Below are 17,418 nucleotides of genomic sequence, written 5' to 3'. Positions count from 1 at the left end.
TGCTAAACATCATCAAGTTCTTATGGAGGCCCTCATCCAGGTTCCAGTCAACTCCTTGTATCCTCACACGGTGGAAAAGATGTGGTGGAGCTCTCTGCAGTCACTTTCATGAGGGTGCTAATCCCACGTATGACTGATCCACCCTCATGACCTGAGGACTGCCCAAATGCTCCACCTCGAAATGGTACGATGTTGGAGATTACAATTCCAACGTATAAAATGGGCAAAGCAGAGTAGATACATTCAGTCCATAACAGTGAGCACATCGGTCATGCTCAGACCACTTTGGGCAACTGTCTAAGCCAGTGCTGGCCAATGGAACCTTCTGAGAAGATCAAAATATCAGCCATCAGCTACTTGGATATGGTTAGTTTCATTTAGGAACATACGTTTGTTTCATCTTAAATTGCCACATGGGACCAGGAATGACTGGTGCAGATATAAGCTCCTTGTAGTCCTGGTGGGCAGATTGGAAAAGTCCGGAACTGCTATCGCTTCTCTTTTTTTCATTTGTTTTTTTGGTTTTTTGTTTGTTTGTTTGTTTTTTTGACAGGCAGAGTGGATAGTGAGAGAGAGAGACAGAGAGGAAGGTCTTCTTCTTTGCCGTTGGTTCACCCTCCAATGGCCGCTGCGGCCGGCGCACCACGCTGATCTGAAACCAGGAGCCAGGTGCTTCTCCTGGTCTCCCATGCGGGTGCAAGGCCCAAGGACTTGGGCCATCCTCCACTGCCTTCCCGGGCCATAGCAGAGAGCTGGCCTGGAAGAGGGGCAACCGGGATAGAATCCAGCGCCCCAACCGGGACTAGAACCCGGTATGCCGGGGCCGCAAGGTGGAGGATTAGCCTGTTAAGCCACAGCGCCGGCCCTCTTTTTTTCATTTTGAAAAATTGTGAAGCAATGAATAAAAAATATGCAGGGAGGCATTTAATTTGATCACCATGAATTGTTTAAAAAAATTCTTCCTCATGTCAGATGAAATATTCAGTAGCAACCCAACCCACTCCTTTGAACCAGAGACATCAACTGTCTTTTTGAGTTAGCCAGGGCAGGTGCTCGAGGGGCAGAGAGGAGGCCTGCCATCTGCTTCATTTTGATCAGTTCAGTTCTGACGGAGGGGAACATCCCCTGATCAAACAGGCCATTTTCCTCCCACAAATGCTAAGCCTCGATTTAAGAGATCTGACCAAGAATCAGCAGCTTCCACCCTGGGGAGATCCCGCTGCTAAACCCCAGCATTTATTCATCAGCAACAGCCTAGTAATTTTGTGGGTCCATAGAGACATATTTGGAAGGAGAGACCCCCATGTCTCTGGAATCCAAATTCAATCGCGTTATGATTATGAAGTCAATCCAAGCCAAGTGTGCCCAGAGAAAATAGCTGTTTCCGCCAGAGACTCTTCCTCATGGCTCTCCCTGCAGCCCCTCCCCATTTGAAATAATTTCCTGGACTGTGATTATCAGAAGCAAATGGGAGACACGCTCAGCCCTAGAAGACAACAAACAGCACTGCACCCCAGGAGCCTGCAAGTGATTTGAAGTGTGAATGCATTATCCACTCCCCTGTAGGAAGGTTAAAGTTTGGGCTTGCTTCACATGTGAAAATGAGATTGGTGGCCTCATTGTCACCCCTTGTGGACATTTATCCATGATGTAGAAGCCTGGCACAGCTGGTGGTCTCAGAGCCTCCAGGCAGCAAAACAAGAGAACCCTTGGGGTTGGAAGTCCAGTGTACTCCCGAAGTGGAACACTGACTCACTCTCTCTCAAAACAGCAATTAAGCTATGCATGAGTAAAATCCCACTTGTAGCGAGCAAGTGAGCCACAAGCTTTGCATTTTCCTTTCTCAGCACACCCCTGCCTCTGTGCCTATGCTGCTATTCGTGACAGCTCCTAATCTCCAATGCTCCCCCCCAACCCCCTAGTTTACTAACCAAAATGCAGCTCTTCCCTTATGTCTTCTACATGCCAAGTGGAACCATGACATAAACATTTCTTTTTTTTTTTTTTTTTTTTTTTTTTTTTTTTTTTTTTTTTGACAAGCAGAGTTAGACAGTGAGAGAGAGAGAGACAGAGAGAAAGGTCTTCCTTTTCTGTTGGTTCACCATGCAAGTGGCTGCTATGGCCGGTGTGTTGCGGCTGGTGAGCGGCGACGATCCAAAGCCAGAAGCCAGGTGCTTCCTCCTGGTCTCCCATGCGGGTGCAGGGCCCAAGGACCTGGGCCATCCTCCACTGCCTTCCCAGGCCACAGCAGAGAGCTGGACTGGAAGAGGAGCAACCAGGACAGAATCTGGCGCCCCAACCGGGACTAGAACCCGGGGTGCCAGCGCCACAGGCGGAGGATTAGCCTATTGAGCCGCCACGGCACCGGCAGACATAAACATTTCTTAGACTGAGCCATAAGAAAAAGACAACATCTCACGTGGAGATTAGAATCAGCCAGGGGAAAGAGACATTTAAAAAAAGTACTGTGGGACAGGTTTTCAGCCTAGCAGTTAAGATGCCAGTTAAGAATCTGTGTCCCACATTGCCACATTGGAGTATCTGGCTTTTATTCACAGCTCTGGCTCCTGATTTTAACTTCCTGCTAATGTAGATCCTGCAAGGAAGCAGTAATGGCTCTAGTAATTGGGGTTCCTACCATCCATATGTTGGAGAGCTGGATTGAGTTCCCAGCTCCCAGCTTTGGTTCAGCCCCATCCCAGCTGTGGCAGGCATTTGGGATTTGGGGAGAGTACTGGTGGATAGCAGGTCAGTCTCTCAACCTCTTCTCTCCCTCTCTCTTTCAAATAAATAAAAGTAAACTTTAAAAAATAAAAACACTATAAAGGGTTGAGTAGGATACACTGACAGGAAGATACAGAGATCTGAACAAGTCCAGTGGTTTAAGCAATGTTGTTTAGCAAGATATCATTAAGCTAGTGCTCATTCACATCCAGTCCCTTAATTTGAGCTTCAGTCCATCTGAGTGTTGACCAGCACCCTGTGCCTCCTGCTATATTGTATCTGCTAATACTCAGATAATCTGTTTGTTCCTCTAAATATGTGTGATTGCCACAGGGATGTCCACAAACATTTCTCATTTTAGGGCTGCACTTTCCACATCCAGTTGTAGTTATTGCCTTGCTGCAACCAAAAATAATTAAGCAGAAATAATGTGTGTCACTTCTGAGCAGAGCTTCAGTGTGCAATTGCCATGATCCCGAAGTCTTCAGTCACAGAGATCTTGTGAGGATCACATGATGACACCCCCAACACTCCCCAGATGACTCGACTTACATGTCAAGTATGAACAAGAAATCAATTGTGACACATAAAGACATTTAGATTTGGGACTATTTTGGTTATTGCCCCATCACCTACTCTAGTACACAACCAAAATATAAGAGATCTTAGATCTTCAAAATTTTCATGGAAAAATGCACATTATGAAAAACAATCCACGCATTTTAAAATCCTGTTACATCAAAACTTGTCCTTTAAATATGTTAACATGAATTTTCATCTTCATTTGTATTTGAAAAGCAGACACCCATACACAGAATGAGATCTCCCATCTGCTGGCTAATTTTCTAACTTCCCACAAGAGCTCAGGGTGGGTCAAGCCAAAGCCAGGAGCCTAGAACTCAATCCAAGTTTCCCATGCAGGTAATAGGTACCCAAGAACTTGAACCATTACTTACTGTCTTCACAGGGTGCACATTATCAGAAAGTTAGAATTCCAAATGGAGGCTGGCGCTGGGGCTCACTAGGCTAATCCTCCACCTGCGGCGCCGGCACCCCGGGGTTCTAGTCCCAGTTGGGGTGCCAGATTCTGTCCCGATTGCTCCTCTTCCAGTCCAGCTCTCTGCTGTGGCCCAGAAAGGCAGTGGAGGATGGCCCAAGTGCTTGGGCCCTGCACCCGCATTTGAGACCAGGAGGCACCTGGCTCCTGGCTTCGTATCGGCGCAGCGCACCGGCCGCAGTGCACTGTCCATAGTGGCCATTTGGAGGGTGAACCAACGAAAGGAAGACCTTTCTCTCTGTCTCTCTCACTGTCTAACTCTGCCTGTCAAAAATAATAATAATAATAATTCCAAATGGAGCCAGGGCTCAAACCCCACGCTATTTGATACTAGCACCCTAAGCAACATCATAATCATTGTGCCAAACACACCTCACCCCATTAATTTATCTTGAGTTCTATTTTTCCAAAAAGTTGTTGAAGTACCCTTGTATGCTAGCTCCACATTGGATTGTGAGCAACTGTCAAAAAAGAGTTGCTTATAATCTTTGTTTCTCCAGTGTAGCACATTGTACATACTTGGCAAAAATTGGTTAAATGAATGTTAAATGTAGAGACATTTTTTTTTCAAATCAACCTAATGTAAACTCCATTCAGATGTTTTCTTTAAAAATGGTGAAATAATCAGACAATTGATTGCTGCAGACTGCCACGATGGGAAATGATCATTGCAGAATCAATGGAAGTAATATGAGTGAATGTGACATAAGTCACATAGCATATGCTTTGATACACAATGTCTATGAAAATAGTCCAGTTACCTGCTTAGAATGTTCACTTTCACTGAAAACAAATAAGGGGAAAAAATTTACTAATGTCCTGGATCATATCCGTTACTTTTTTAATTGTATCTCTATCTGACACTAGAGGGAATTAGCTTTATGTTCACAAACCAAGGAAAAGTATCAGTAATTAGGGGAAGAACCAATTCCCCTAAGGTTTTAAATTTGGAATCTACTCAATTACTTTCCCCTTGAAAAACTATATCCATTATTTGAAAGCAGTTTTCAAGCTTCGGAGACATCCTATTTATAACACTTTATCTTCAATTACTTTTCTCATTGTGTCTTTCATGGAATACATTTCCAATTTCCTGCTTAATTCCCTGTCTATACCCATGGGTATCCCAGGCTAGACATTTAGGATTGAAACATATATATAATCATAAGGCAATATGATATTCCCCTAAATGTTTAAGGGACAAATATTTGTTTTCAATACATCTTGCCTTACCCAGTAATTTGGAAATAGAACCTTTGGTGAGAGAACAAGAGAATCTGCTGTAAAAGGATTTCCTTTCCTTGAATACGCTGTGGAAAGAAGTCACTCATGGTGTCAGTCTTTAGCGGTTTCAATTTACATGTCATGGAGAAAGGTGAGTCACTATGAATTCTAATTAAAGGTGTATTATTCAAGCCGGTATTACAGTAGGCTACTTGCTGTGACAAACAGACCTAAGCATGTGATGCTTGAAATAGAAATTTACTTCTTGCTCACTTGCTGCTGGACCAGGGTTCAGGCACGTTCAGAAGAAAGTCAGTTCTCTTCCGCATTGTTAATCTAAAGTTTCTGTCTACTATCTCATCGGCCTTTATCCAAATCTGCATCCAATCAGTGAGAGGTAAAGTCTACATAGAGGAGTTTTATGGGATGGACTCGAAAGTTACACACAGTCCTTCCACTACCATTGTCACTGCCACAGTCTGATGTCATATCTAATCCAAGAGGAGCTGCTAGGAAAAGACATGGGAGGATTGAAGAACAGCTAATAATCTCTACCACAATGAAACTTTTGGTTGACGGAAAAATACAGATGAAATTTTTGAAGACATGAAAGAAACGGAGATGTGAATAAACTGGACTTGGCTGTTTATGTGACTGGTGTATTCTATCATCGGTCCTACAAAAATCCATACAGAACTGACCAGGCTTGATCATCTGTCATTCCCTCTCCCAGCATTATCACCAGGAGGTAGGAAATACAACACAACACTAGTGGGCAGTTCCACTATGAGTCCAGCTGTTCTGAAAGTGTGGTCTGCAGACATCTAGAGATCCAGAAGACCCTTTCAGGGTGGAGAACCTGAAGAGGCCAAGGACATCTCAGTAGTAGTTGTAGTATGACATCATCTGCCTCAGTATGCTGACATTTGCACTGATACTGCAAGACCAATGGTGGAAAAGCAGCTGCTATTTTAGCCTGATTCAGAAGGGTAAGGGTGATGTGGCAGGTCAAGTAGGTTTATTTAAGAATTCTTAGTCAAGAACTAAAACTATTGTTAATCAATGTCAACTGTTGATTCCACATCTTCTTAATATACTGGGTGACCAAATGAGAAACACATAAAATATAAATACACTTGCTTCATGCCCAAGTATGACAATTTGTCTCATAGAAAGTCACACATAAAATTGTTTGAAGTGCAATCTGCTCTTTCTACTTTCATTATGAAAAACACTTTTACTTGAAAAAATGGCTAACATTCATACCATGGTTATTCAAACATGGGTAACTGACATTTTATCAAAAATGAGGACAAACACTTGGTGTAGTATTTAAAATGTCACTGGAGATACCTTCACCTCATATCAGAGTATCTGGGTTTAAAATATAGTGAAACCCCCAATTCCAATTTCCTGCTAATACATACCCTAGAGGCAGTGAGTGATGGCCCCTGCCACCCTCACTGGAAACCTGAATTGAGTTCCTAACTCCTGGTTTTGCCCTGATCCAACCAGGTTGCTATGCACATTTAGGGAGTAAACCAGCAGATGGGCAATCCCTCTTTCCCTCTTTCAAGTACTTTTTTTTAAAACTTTTATTTAATGAATATAAATTTCCAAAGTACAGCTTATGCATTACAAAGGCTTTCCCCCCCATAACTTCCCTCCCACCAGCAACCCTCCCCTCTCCCGCTCCCTCTCCCCTTCCATTCGCATCAAGATTCATTTTCTATCTTTATATACAGAAGATCAATTTAGCATATATTAAGTAAAGCTTTCAACAGTTTGCACCCACACAGAAACACAAAGTGTAAAATGCTGTTTGAGTACTAGTTATAGCATTAAATCACAATGTACAGCACATTTAGGACAGAGATCCTACATGAGGAGTTAGTGCACAGTGACTCCTGTTGTTGACTTAACAAATGGACACTCTTGTTTATGGTGTCAGTAATCACCCTAGGCTCTTGTCATGAGTTGTCAAGGCTATGGAGGCCTTTTGAGTTCACCAACTCTGATCATATTTAGACAAGGTCGTAGTCAAAGTGGAAGTTCTCCCCTCCCTTCAGAGAAAGGTACCTCAATGAGATAAACCTATCATTTACAATAAAAACAAGTAACAATATTTATTGCCAATGATAAAAGCTTTATTTTTATTTTATTAGAAAGAGAAAGAGAGGGAGAGGGAGGAAGAAGAAGGGAGAGGGAGGCAGGAAGGGAGGGAGGGGAGGAGAGAGAGGAGAGAGAGAGATATCCTCCATCTGCTGGTTCACACCCCAAAATGCCTGCAATAGCCAGTGTTGAACCAACCCGAAGCCGTGAGCCCAGAACTCCTGTGGGCCTCCAATATGGGTGGCAGGAACCCAAATACTTCAGAGATCACCTGCTGCTTCCTAAGACATGCATTAGCAGGAAGTTGGATAAGAAGTAGAGAAACCCAAATTCTTTACTATGGGATGTGGGTATCCTAAGGGGTGATTTAATTGCCACACCAAATGTTCACCCCTGATGAAGTCTTTTGAATGAAAATCCAAATTTTAGAAAAGTTGGATACCCTACAATAAGTTTAACAGCTGCCCAATACTTTAAGACCTTTCATAAAAATAGTGAGGATATTAACGAATAAAGGTCTTTCGGTTTTTGTAACAAACTAATGCTTGGAAACTGCATAACACAGTAGATAGTATTTCCTAAGTGAACAAAGCATAATGCTCCATAATCATACAAGGAAAACAGAAGGACACGTAATTTTAATGTAAAAGAAAAGTTCATGACTTCAGGAACCACATAGCAAACAGATTTAAAAATGATTTCAAGTTCTGTTACAGTAGTCAAAAATAATATCCACAATTATCTGAAAATATCATTAAAATATTTCTCATTTCTAGCTACATCTGTGTGAAACCTAATTTTCTTCAAATGTCACAACAAAAACACAGCAATAGATTGAGCATAAAAGCTGATATGAAAACTCAGCTGTCTTCTATAAAGCCAACCATGAAAGATTTCTAAAAATGAAAATACCCCTCCTTTCACTGAGTGTATTTTTATTTTAGAAAAATAGCTATATTTCATAAATGGTTATATATTAATATGTAACATTTTGTTTTCCAGTTAGCTAAAATCCTTAGTTTATATATATATATATATATATATATATATATATATATATTTTTTTTTTTTTTTTTACAGGCAGTTAGACAGTGAGAGACAGAGACAGAGAGAAAAATCTTCCTTCCATTGGTTCACCCCCCAAAATGGTTGCTACGGCCGGCGCACTGCGCTGATCCAAAGCCAGGAGCCAGGTGCTTCCTCCTGGTCTCCCATGCGGGCGCAGGGCCCAAGCACTTGGGCCATCCTCCACTAAACCCAGGCCACAGCAGAGAGCTGGACTGGAAGAGGAGCAACCAGGACAGAATCCAGTGCCCCAACCAGGACTAGAACCCAGAGTACCAGCAGGCGGAAGATTAGCCTAGCGAGCTGTGGCGCCGGCCCAGTTTCTTATATTCTTAATATCACAAAAGTTCTTTGGGATCCTAGTCCAAATCTCTCGTTCTATAGATAAAAAAACCTGTGACATCATAGTATGCCTTTAGCCTAATGTTTAAGAAGGCCATGTCCCATATCAGTTTCTGGGTTCAATGACCAGCTCTAACTCCTGACTCAGTCTTCCCACCTTCCTTCCCTAGGAGCAGTGGTGATTACTCCAATAATTGCATTCTTGCCATTGATGACCAAGACTTAGATTGAGTTCCAGACCACCCACCTACAGTCACTGTGCGCATCTGAGGAGTGAACCAGAAGATGGGCTATCTACTTTCCCCACTCCACCGCTCAAAATTTTCAAATTTTTTAATGGGAGGCTTTGACATAAGCAGATTTATTAATTCAGCACATATTGAAAATTTACCATGTTTCAAAACCTGGGAGAATATATTAATTTTTAAAAGATACTTCTTGTAATCAAACAACTCAGACCTTCTCTAGGTCATGTGTCAATGTTGATAGACAGGTATACAGTCACACAGAGACTAGGTAAATGCCCGAGACTTACCATCTCAGAACCCAGAAGGATATCTGGGCTTAGATAAAGAGTACTTCACTCGAATGAAGAAGTTTTCCTAAGACATGGCTCACAGCTCACATCTCAGAGTCTTAGCTTCCTCAAATTCAATTCATAAAAAGAGACTTCACTTATCTCCCAAAGATAATATGAGGACAAATGTAATATTTGTGAGGCTCTAATGTGAGATGCAAATTTAACCATGCCATTATTGTCATTCTATCATTCAGACTAGAGCTTGTAGACTATTTGCCTCACCTCAAAGCAAGCCAAGACCAAGAGCAAATTAGAACACTATTTCCCAAATTGGCATTGAATCAGGGACCATCATGCTCAGCCAGGTAGGAACCCTCCAGCTACATGGTCTGCAGTGACAGCTGAAACTCCAATATAATGTCCTCAACATTCCCACATTCTGGATGCCTTCTTCCTTTTATTCAAAGCACGCATTGTGGGTAAAGCCACTGCCTGCAACGTCAGCACCCCGTAAGGGCACCAATTCAAGTTTTAGCTGCTCCATTTCTGATGCAGTTCCCTGCCAATGCACCTGCGGAAACAGTGAAAGATGGCCCAAGTGCGTGGGCCCCTGAGCTCATGTGGGAGACCCATATGAAGCTCCTGGCTCCAGCCTGGCCCAGCCCTGTCTGTTGCAGCCATGCAGGGAGTGAACCAGTGAATGGAAGACCTCTCTGCCTCTACTTCTAACTCTGCCATTCAAATAAATAAATCTTCAATTATAAATAAAAGCATTCAGTTAATTTGAAATGACCAGTTCTTTGGGGCTTCAACTGGCCCATAGTAATAATCAGTTTCTCATATAAATAACCAAATCATCTGTTATGTTTTTATACTTTGTGAAACATTCGTGTACTCTAAAAAGTTTTCAGAAGAAAAAGATCCTGAAATCCATGCATAAAATGAGTCCTCAGTTTATGAAAAATCCCTATTATAAAAAACTCGGGGCCAGTGCTGTGGCGTAGTGGGTAAAGCTGCCACCTGCAGTACCAGCATCCCATATGCATACTGGTTCGAGTCCCAGCTATTCCACTTCCAATCCAACTCTCTGCTATGGCCTGGGAAGGCAGTAGAAGATGTCCCAAGTCCTTGGGCCCCTGCACTTGCATACAAGAAGCTCCTGAGTTCAGATCAGCCCAGCTCCAGCCGTTGCAGCCACTTGGGGAGTGAATCAGCTGATCGAAGACCTCTCTCTAAATCTTTTAAAAATTGTTTTTTAAAAAACTAAGCAGACTTCAATTTTTGTCCTAAAATAAACTTTTAATTCCATTTCCCACAAACTTTTTGATGTACCCTCATATCTCCATTAAAAAAATCAGTCTATACTTTTTATCTGAGAAATCTACTGTATTTAACTTATTCAGTTATGTACCTCCTTGGTGTGTGGTTCTTGGTTAGGCAATGGAAGTGTAAAGCATGGCTCTTAGTCTCTCACATCTGAGCATCTAGCAGAAAAAAGTAGGTAATGAGCAATGCACTGACTGGGACTACGCTTAGACTGGTTCAATGGAAAGGATGCAGTTTGTTTTTAAAAAATTACTGAAAATCAGAATTAGAGGCAAAAAGATCTTTCATCTGCTGATTCACTTCCCAAATGGCCACAATGACCAGGGCTAGGCCAGGCCAAAGCCAAGAACTTCTTCCATTTCTACCATGTGGTTGGAGGGGCCCAAAAACATGGGCCATCTGCTGCTGCTTTACCCAGGCCATTACTAGGGAGCTAGATCACAAGTAGAGCAGCAGAGATACAAATTGGCACTCGCATGAGATGCCAGCATTGCAGACGTTAGCTTTACTGGTTTGCCACGACACTGGCCCAAAGTGGCACATTTTTAAAGCACCCAATCAGTCTTATAAAAAAAAATAAAGTGAGGGAGTGGGCATTCAGCACAGTGGTTAAGATACCACCTAGGATGACTACATCCCATATCAGAGTAACTGAGTTTGAGTCCTGGCTCCTCCACTTCTGATTCCAGCTTCCTACTAATGTCCACCAAGGGAGCCAGCAGTGATGACTTCAAGTACTTGGATTCCTGCCATGTGTGTGGGAGATCTAAGTTCCCAGCTCCTTGCTGTTGTAGGCATTTGAGGAGTGAACTAGCAGATGAATCTCTGCCTTTCAAATTTATGGGAGGTTTCCTGAAATGAGAGGTTTTTCATCTAAGACCCCAAAGATGAATGGTGATCAGTCAGCAAAGAAAAAAGTTGACAGTATTTCAGGCAGAAGGCACAGCATTGCAGGAAACTGGTGTATCAGGTTCTAAGGAAATAAATGAGGGAAAATCCATACTTAGACACATCTAGTAGAATTTATCAACATACAATTAGAGGGAAACAAAACTCCTTTTGGTTGCATTTCTAGCTTTATAAATAGTAGTTTATATAAGTGTTAGCTTTAAGAAAACTTTCTTTTCTTCTTCCAGCTAGGACCTCAAACTCTCCTCCCCTTCGGCACAATTAACTCTTGTGCCCCCTAATTCAAGAGATTCTTTTTTAATTTGAGAACATGGAGGAGGGAAAAAGAGAGAGCTACCCTATCATCTGGCTCACTCCCCAAATGCTGCAATGGCTGTGGTTGGACTTGGTAAAGGCTGAAACCAGAATTTCAATCCAAGTCTCCCATGTGGGTGGCAGGGATCCAATCCCTGGAGTCATCAGCACAGCCTCCCAGAGTCTGCGTTTGCAGGAAACTGAAGTTAATAGCTGGAGCCAGGTATCAAACGCAAGCATCCTGATGTAGGTTGTGGGCCATCCTTACAGAAGTCTTAGTGGTCATTATAGCTGGACCCTCACATCCTTCACATATACTCGGCACTCTTTCTGCAAACCTGGCTTCCCTTAGCTTTTCTAACATCACAATACACTGCTTATCCTCTCATTACTGATTTGCATTTTTTCCTTAATCATTTCATCTTCTGCTCCTCTATTCAATATGGACTTTCTTTTTTAAAAAATATATTTTATTTGAAAGGCAGTTACAGAGAGAGGAGGAGAGACAGAGTGATCTTCCATGTGCTGGTTTGCTCCCCAGATGGCCACAATGGCCATGGCTGGGCCAAGCTGAAGCCAGGAGCTTCTTCCAAGTCTCCCACATGGGTGCAAGGGCCAAGCATTTGGGCCATCTTCTGCAGCTTTCCCAGGCACATCAGCAGGGAGTTGGATCGGAAGTGGAGCAGCCAGGAAAAGAAGCAGCCACCATATGGGATGCTGGCACCACAGATAGCAGCTTAACTCACCATGCCACAGTGCCAGCCCCTCCATGTGGGCTTTCACAAGGTTTACACTTCTGCTCTCTCTCCCTCATAGTCCATGTTCCCACTTAAAGTGATTGCAACAAAATCTGGCTTCAAATATGACTGACTCAAGATATCTTCAAAGTTAACAGCTCCAGCCTTGACCTCCCCTCTCAGCTTCTGCCCATTTGACTTCTGTTCTTACACAGCTCAAAGGCTCCTCAGACTGTCTGCCCGACACCAGATGCATTACCCAACCTGTCCTTGTTCCTCAGTTTTCTGTTCGGGAACGGTCTCCCCACGCCATCCATTTAACCCACGTAGCACCTGGATTTTCTACAACATGTCCTCCTTTCTCACCTCTCCAATAGATTCCACCACCCAGTCCTATCAACCTTACCTGCCAAATATCCTTCAAACCAACCCACCCTCCACTATGTCCTATACTGTCACCTTAATCCAAACCAGATCATCAGATGTCTGGGGCACTGCGACAGTCCCAAAAATACTTCACACACATCCTTCAGCCTCCTTCTGCTACTCCCCTGTGCAAAGTGACTTTTCAGAGTATTTTATCCTGCTGTCCTTGCTTCAAATGTGCCAGTGACAGTCAATCACCTTTAGCCCAGTGACTTACCAAGGCTCAGAAAGCCCCGTAGGACCTGACTCACTGCCACCCACGCCAGCCTCATGGACCTTCCTCCAGTTCATGGTTGCTGAGTGCTTCCTCCCTGAACATGGCTTGGAACACATCTCCTTCCTTGTGTTAGGAATACAATTCCTTCCTCTTCCACTGGTTAAACCTCATCACATTACCAGGGTATCTTTGATCTAGCTCCATGCAAACAGCCTAGGAAAAACACAAAATGGTCCAAGTGTTTTGACCTCTGCCACTATGTACAAGACCCCAGATGAAGCTCATGACTTCTGCCTGGAGTAGCTGTTATGTTGTGATCATCTGGGGAGTGAACCAGAGCATAGAACATCTCTAGCACCCTAACTCTGAATTTAAAATAAAATCTTTAAAAAAATTAGGATTATTTCTGGGTTGTGTGTTTGTGTGCACATGCTGTATTTATCTCACATTACATATAGGGCATGACATAGTGAACACATTTTTTGAATGAATTAATCCAATATGGAAAGTTTCAACAGAGGAGAGGGAACAAAGTATACATGAAAGGATGCTAAGAGTTCAGTAGGCTGGAGCCTCCAGGGAGTCTTAATTCTTCTATTGCAAATGAAGGGTAAGAGTTAAGACTGGAGGGTTGCTTTGAAAAATAGAACATGAGGGTGCCTCCACAGGAATGTGACCACTCTTCTATTCCAAATGAATCCACAATCACCGACCTCAAACCTTGGACCATCTCTCTCTGGTCCCTAGGATTTGCATTTATCAAAGGCAGCTAAGCTCTCTGTTATGGTCTAAGACTTCCTCTTGACAGTGTTGGTCTTTGTAGATCATGCTCCTCAAAAGAACACAGAAACAAGGTGCTAGTAGCTCTTCTACATCACCATGGGCTGACACTATGCCAACTGCCCCAATCATTGTGTTCATCACAGCTTCTTAAAAATTTCAATTTTTTAATTGCCTATAGCATTTCTTTGAGTGCCTAAACTCAAGCCTAGTAGGTTTTGTAAGTGTCCCATTACATTTATACATTTTAGTACAAATACCAGTCTATTTAAATTCTCCCTTGATTAAGGTTCCACCCATCATCTGTCCACACATTTTCCTCACTCAGGAGCTCAGAAAGCACCCTTCATTCAGCTTTCAATCATTGGTTAAGCATGTTTTGTGCTAGACATTTTCTAGGCAGTACAGGTAAACTGACAAATAATACATGACTCCCAACCTCAACCAGAGATAGTCTAGTAAAAAGACAGAAGTATAACAAGGCATATTTAAATGTTGCTCAAGGGGCAAATGTTGTGGTATAGTGAGTTAAGCCACTGCGTGCAATGCTGGCATCCTATATGTGCACCCGTTTGAGTCCCGGATGCTCTGCTTCCAACTCAGCTCCCTGCTAATGTGCCCAGGAAGGCATTGGAAGATGGCCTAGTACTTAAGACCCTGCCACCCACACATGGGAGACCCAGATGGAGTTCCTGGCTCCTGGTTTCAGCTTGGCCCCACCCCTAACATTGCAGCCATTTAGGAAGTCAATCAAATGTTGGGAGATGTCTCCTCCCCCTCACCCCTGGCTCTCCTTCTGTCTATAACTCTACCTTTCAAGTAATAAAACTTAAAAGACAATTTGAAATAATGCTCAATGTATCAAACATATATAAACACATATTTTCGAAGCCCCAAGGTCTCTTTTGGACATGAGGAACACTCCATATAAGCTTTGTTCTGAATCTGAAAGAAGTTGGACAAAGGACGTGTTTGAGGCATGGCAGCAGGAAAGAACATCACATGTAAATTCAAGGACTGGTACAACATTGCATGATAGGATTTTCTTAGGAAAATAGCTGCAGCAGTCATGTTGACTTGCTTAGTTGCTCACAATTTTCTTCTTCATTGGTATCATTTAGGGTTATAATGTAAACCTCTTTTAGTATATTCCCGGTTTAAAAGAGCTAGTAGAAGCAACAGGACATAATATATGCTATACTCTTCCCTACACCAACCAGAATGACTTCTGTGGGTTTTCACTGATGTGTTCCTAATGGAGTTGATCTGTGGGGGCTGTGTTGAGTCAGGCAGTCTGGCAAGTAGGACTATGACAAGACAGCTCATCACATCTGAGGAAGATTGTTCTTTGTTCACCAATTCCTAAAATCACTTCAGGACTCAATGACAGCCACTCAAAAGGACCAAGTGGGGCCGGTACTGTAGGGTAGCGGGTAAAAGCCACTGCCTGCAGTGCTGACATCCCATATGGGTACCAGTTCAAGTCCTGGCTGCTCCACTTACCATCCAGCTACCTGTTAATACTCCTGGGAAAGCATTAGAAGATGGCCCAGGTGCTTGAGCTCCTGCACCCACATAGGATACCCAGAAGAACTCCTGGCTTCAGATTGGCCCAGCTCTGGCCATTGGGGAGTAAACCAGTGGATGAAAGACCCCCCACCAACACCTCTGCCTCTCTGTTACTCTACCTTTTAAGTAAATAAATCTTAAGAAAAAAAAAAAAGACCAGACAAGATCGGGCGCATTCACTCAAACAGTATTTTACACTTTGTGTTTTGGTGTGGATGCAAACCGTTGAAATCTTTACTTAATATATACTAAATAGATCTTCTGTATATAAAGATAATTGACAATTAATCTTTTTTTTTTTTGGTTGTTCACAATGCTTTTTAGTCGACTATAAGCACACAGCGGAATTAACACAGCATGAAGCAACTCCAGACCAGCCTTCCTTACACCGATGAAGAGTGATCCACTCAACAGGCCCAGACGTAAGGATTGCTGACATCCTGTCATCTACAACAGCTGATCGGCTAGACAGCAAGGCCTCCTTCCTAACTGCTTTTTCCAGTAATGCAGAGAAACCAGAGTGGGCACTGACGCCTGTGGGGCCATCTGAGACATCCCCTGCTGGGGCTCACCCGAGACTCAAGCTCTGGCTGCCTCAGGGGGTACCACTGTGCACAATTCGGGACTCAGGATCACAAAAGGCACAGACATTTTTCTGGGATGTTTTGATACTCTGCTCCTGTAGGCTCCGGTTTTTTTTACCTGCACTTTTTTTCTTCTTTAAATTCTGGGTTGCTAGCTTTCTATTAACTATTTGGTGACTCCATTATAGTGCCAAAAAAAATCCCCCATAACGGAGTTCAAATTTGACCTAAATATAAAGTGGGACGTGTGCCTAATCTAGAGTCACAGAGAACAGGCGGCAGGAAGTCACCCGACACCACTATCCGACTGCTCAGGTGCAAACAGGGCGGGGAAGGGGAGAATCTACATGCATCAGGGACTACGAGAGGCCGGCACGAGGCTCAGGGACCACGCATGTCTCCAAGCTTCACCCTACTTCCCAGACAGCTGCTCGTACAGCTTGGGCACATAGTCGTCCCACTCAGCCTGGTAACACGAGCCGGCCACCGGCGTCCCCAGGAAGGACGCCACCTTGAATTTGCCGCGGTGGTCTCCAGACCGGTAGCTGAGGATGGGCTCATCGCACTTCAGCGGCCCATCCTGCTCCTAAACGAGCCAGACGTAGCGGTGGAGGCCTCTGCCCTTAGGAGGCCCAGAGCCCACGTAATCGGAGAGGACCATGCCGCTGCTGATGTTGCCGCCCTTCATGTTGACCACCAGGAAGTGGTGCCACTCCCTGTATTTGGGGTCCTTCCTGCTGGGAGCATCAGGGTTTGTCAGGACCAAGGTGTACAGTTTATCTGGATCAAGACCATCCCATGCAATGCTAGTGGGCCTATTCTTAACCTGGGTGGGCGTCAGCACTTGGCCCAGCTCCTCCAACGCCACGCCGCTGTAGGTGACCTGCAGCGGGTGCTGCGGCCGCTCCTCCACTTCGTGCAGACTCAAGGGCCCAGACCACTTGCTGAGGTCCACCGGCATGGCGGGGCAGAGCGGGGCAATCAGCAAGGAGGGCGACGGGAGGCCAGGCGCTGACCCGGGGCTCAGGCTCCGAACCGTCCACCGAAAATGAATCTTGATGTGAATGGAATGGGAGAGGAAGCGGGAGATGGGAGGGTTGTGGGTGGGAGGTAAGTTATGGGGGGGGGGGGGGGGGGGAGCCAGTGTAATCCATAAACTGTACTTTGGAAATTTATATTTATTAAATAAAAGTTAAAAAAAAAAGGACCAAGCATACCAATATGAACCATATAAGCCATTAAAAAAATCATCTTTGTTTCAAGCAAAATCTTGTAGTTCCCTTGGTTTTCCTGTCCAAAACAAGGCAGGGAGGAAGTAGAAGGGAAGATAGGATAGAGAAGAAAAACTTTGTTCACCAACCTGTAATCTGAATAGTAAATGTGGCTTCTACATTGAGGAAAAATCTATTTCCTCACTTAAGCTAATTTAGTGTCTGTGTTTTATTCCTGAGCGACCTTGAGTTTGTAGGGTATTCATTCTGTGCGCTTCTCAGCGTTTCTCCTTCATATCCCCAAATCTCCACAGCCAGCAA

General features: G+C 43.7%; 1 protein-coding gene across 1 annotated transcript; it reads right to left on the bottom strand.

Moving 5' to 3' along the window:
* Window positions 1-15,625: 15,625 nt before the first annotated feature.
* On the bottom strand, window positions 15,626-16,856 carry LOC133771339 (phosphatidylethanolamine-binding protein 1-like). The gene has a single exon (XM_062207090.1). The coding sequence runs from the start codon at window positions 16,845-16,847 to the stop codon at window positions 16,473-16,475; it is 375 nt and encodes a 124-aa protein (XP_062063074.1). The 5' UTR covers window positions 16,848-16,856; the 3' UTR covers window positions 15,626-16,472.
* Between the last annotated feature and the right edge of the window lie 562 nt (window positions 16,857-17,418).

The sequence above is a fragment of the Lepus europaeus genome, chromosome 12 (assembly GCF_033115175.1).
Source record: "Lepus europaeus isolate LE1 chromosome 12, mLepTim1.pri, whole genome shotgun sequence".
Lineage (NCBI taxonomy): Eukaryota > Metazoa > Chordata > Mammalia > Lagomorpha > Leporidae > Lepus > Lepus europaeus.
The sequence above is the reverse complement of the archived record's forward strand: the minus strand, read 5'-3'. Positions and strand labels throughout refer to the sequence as shown.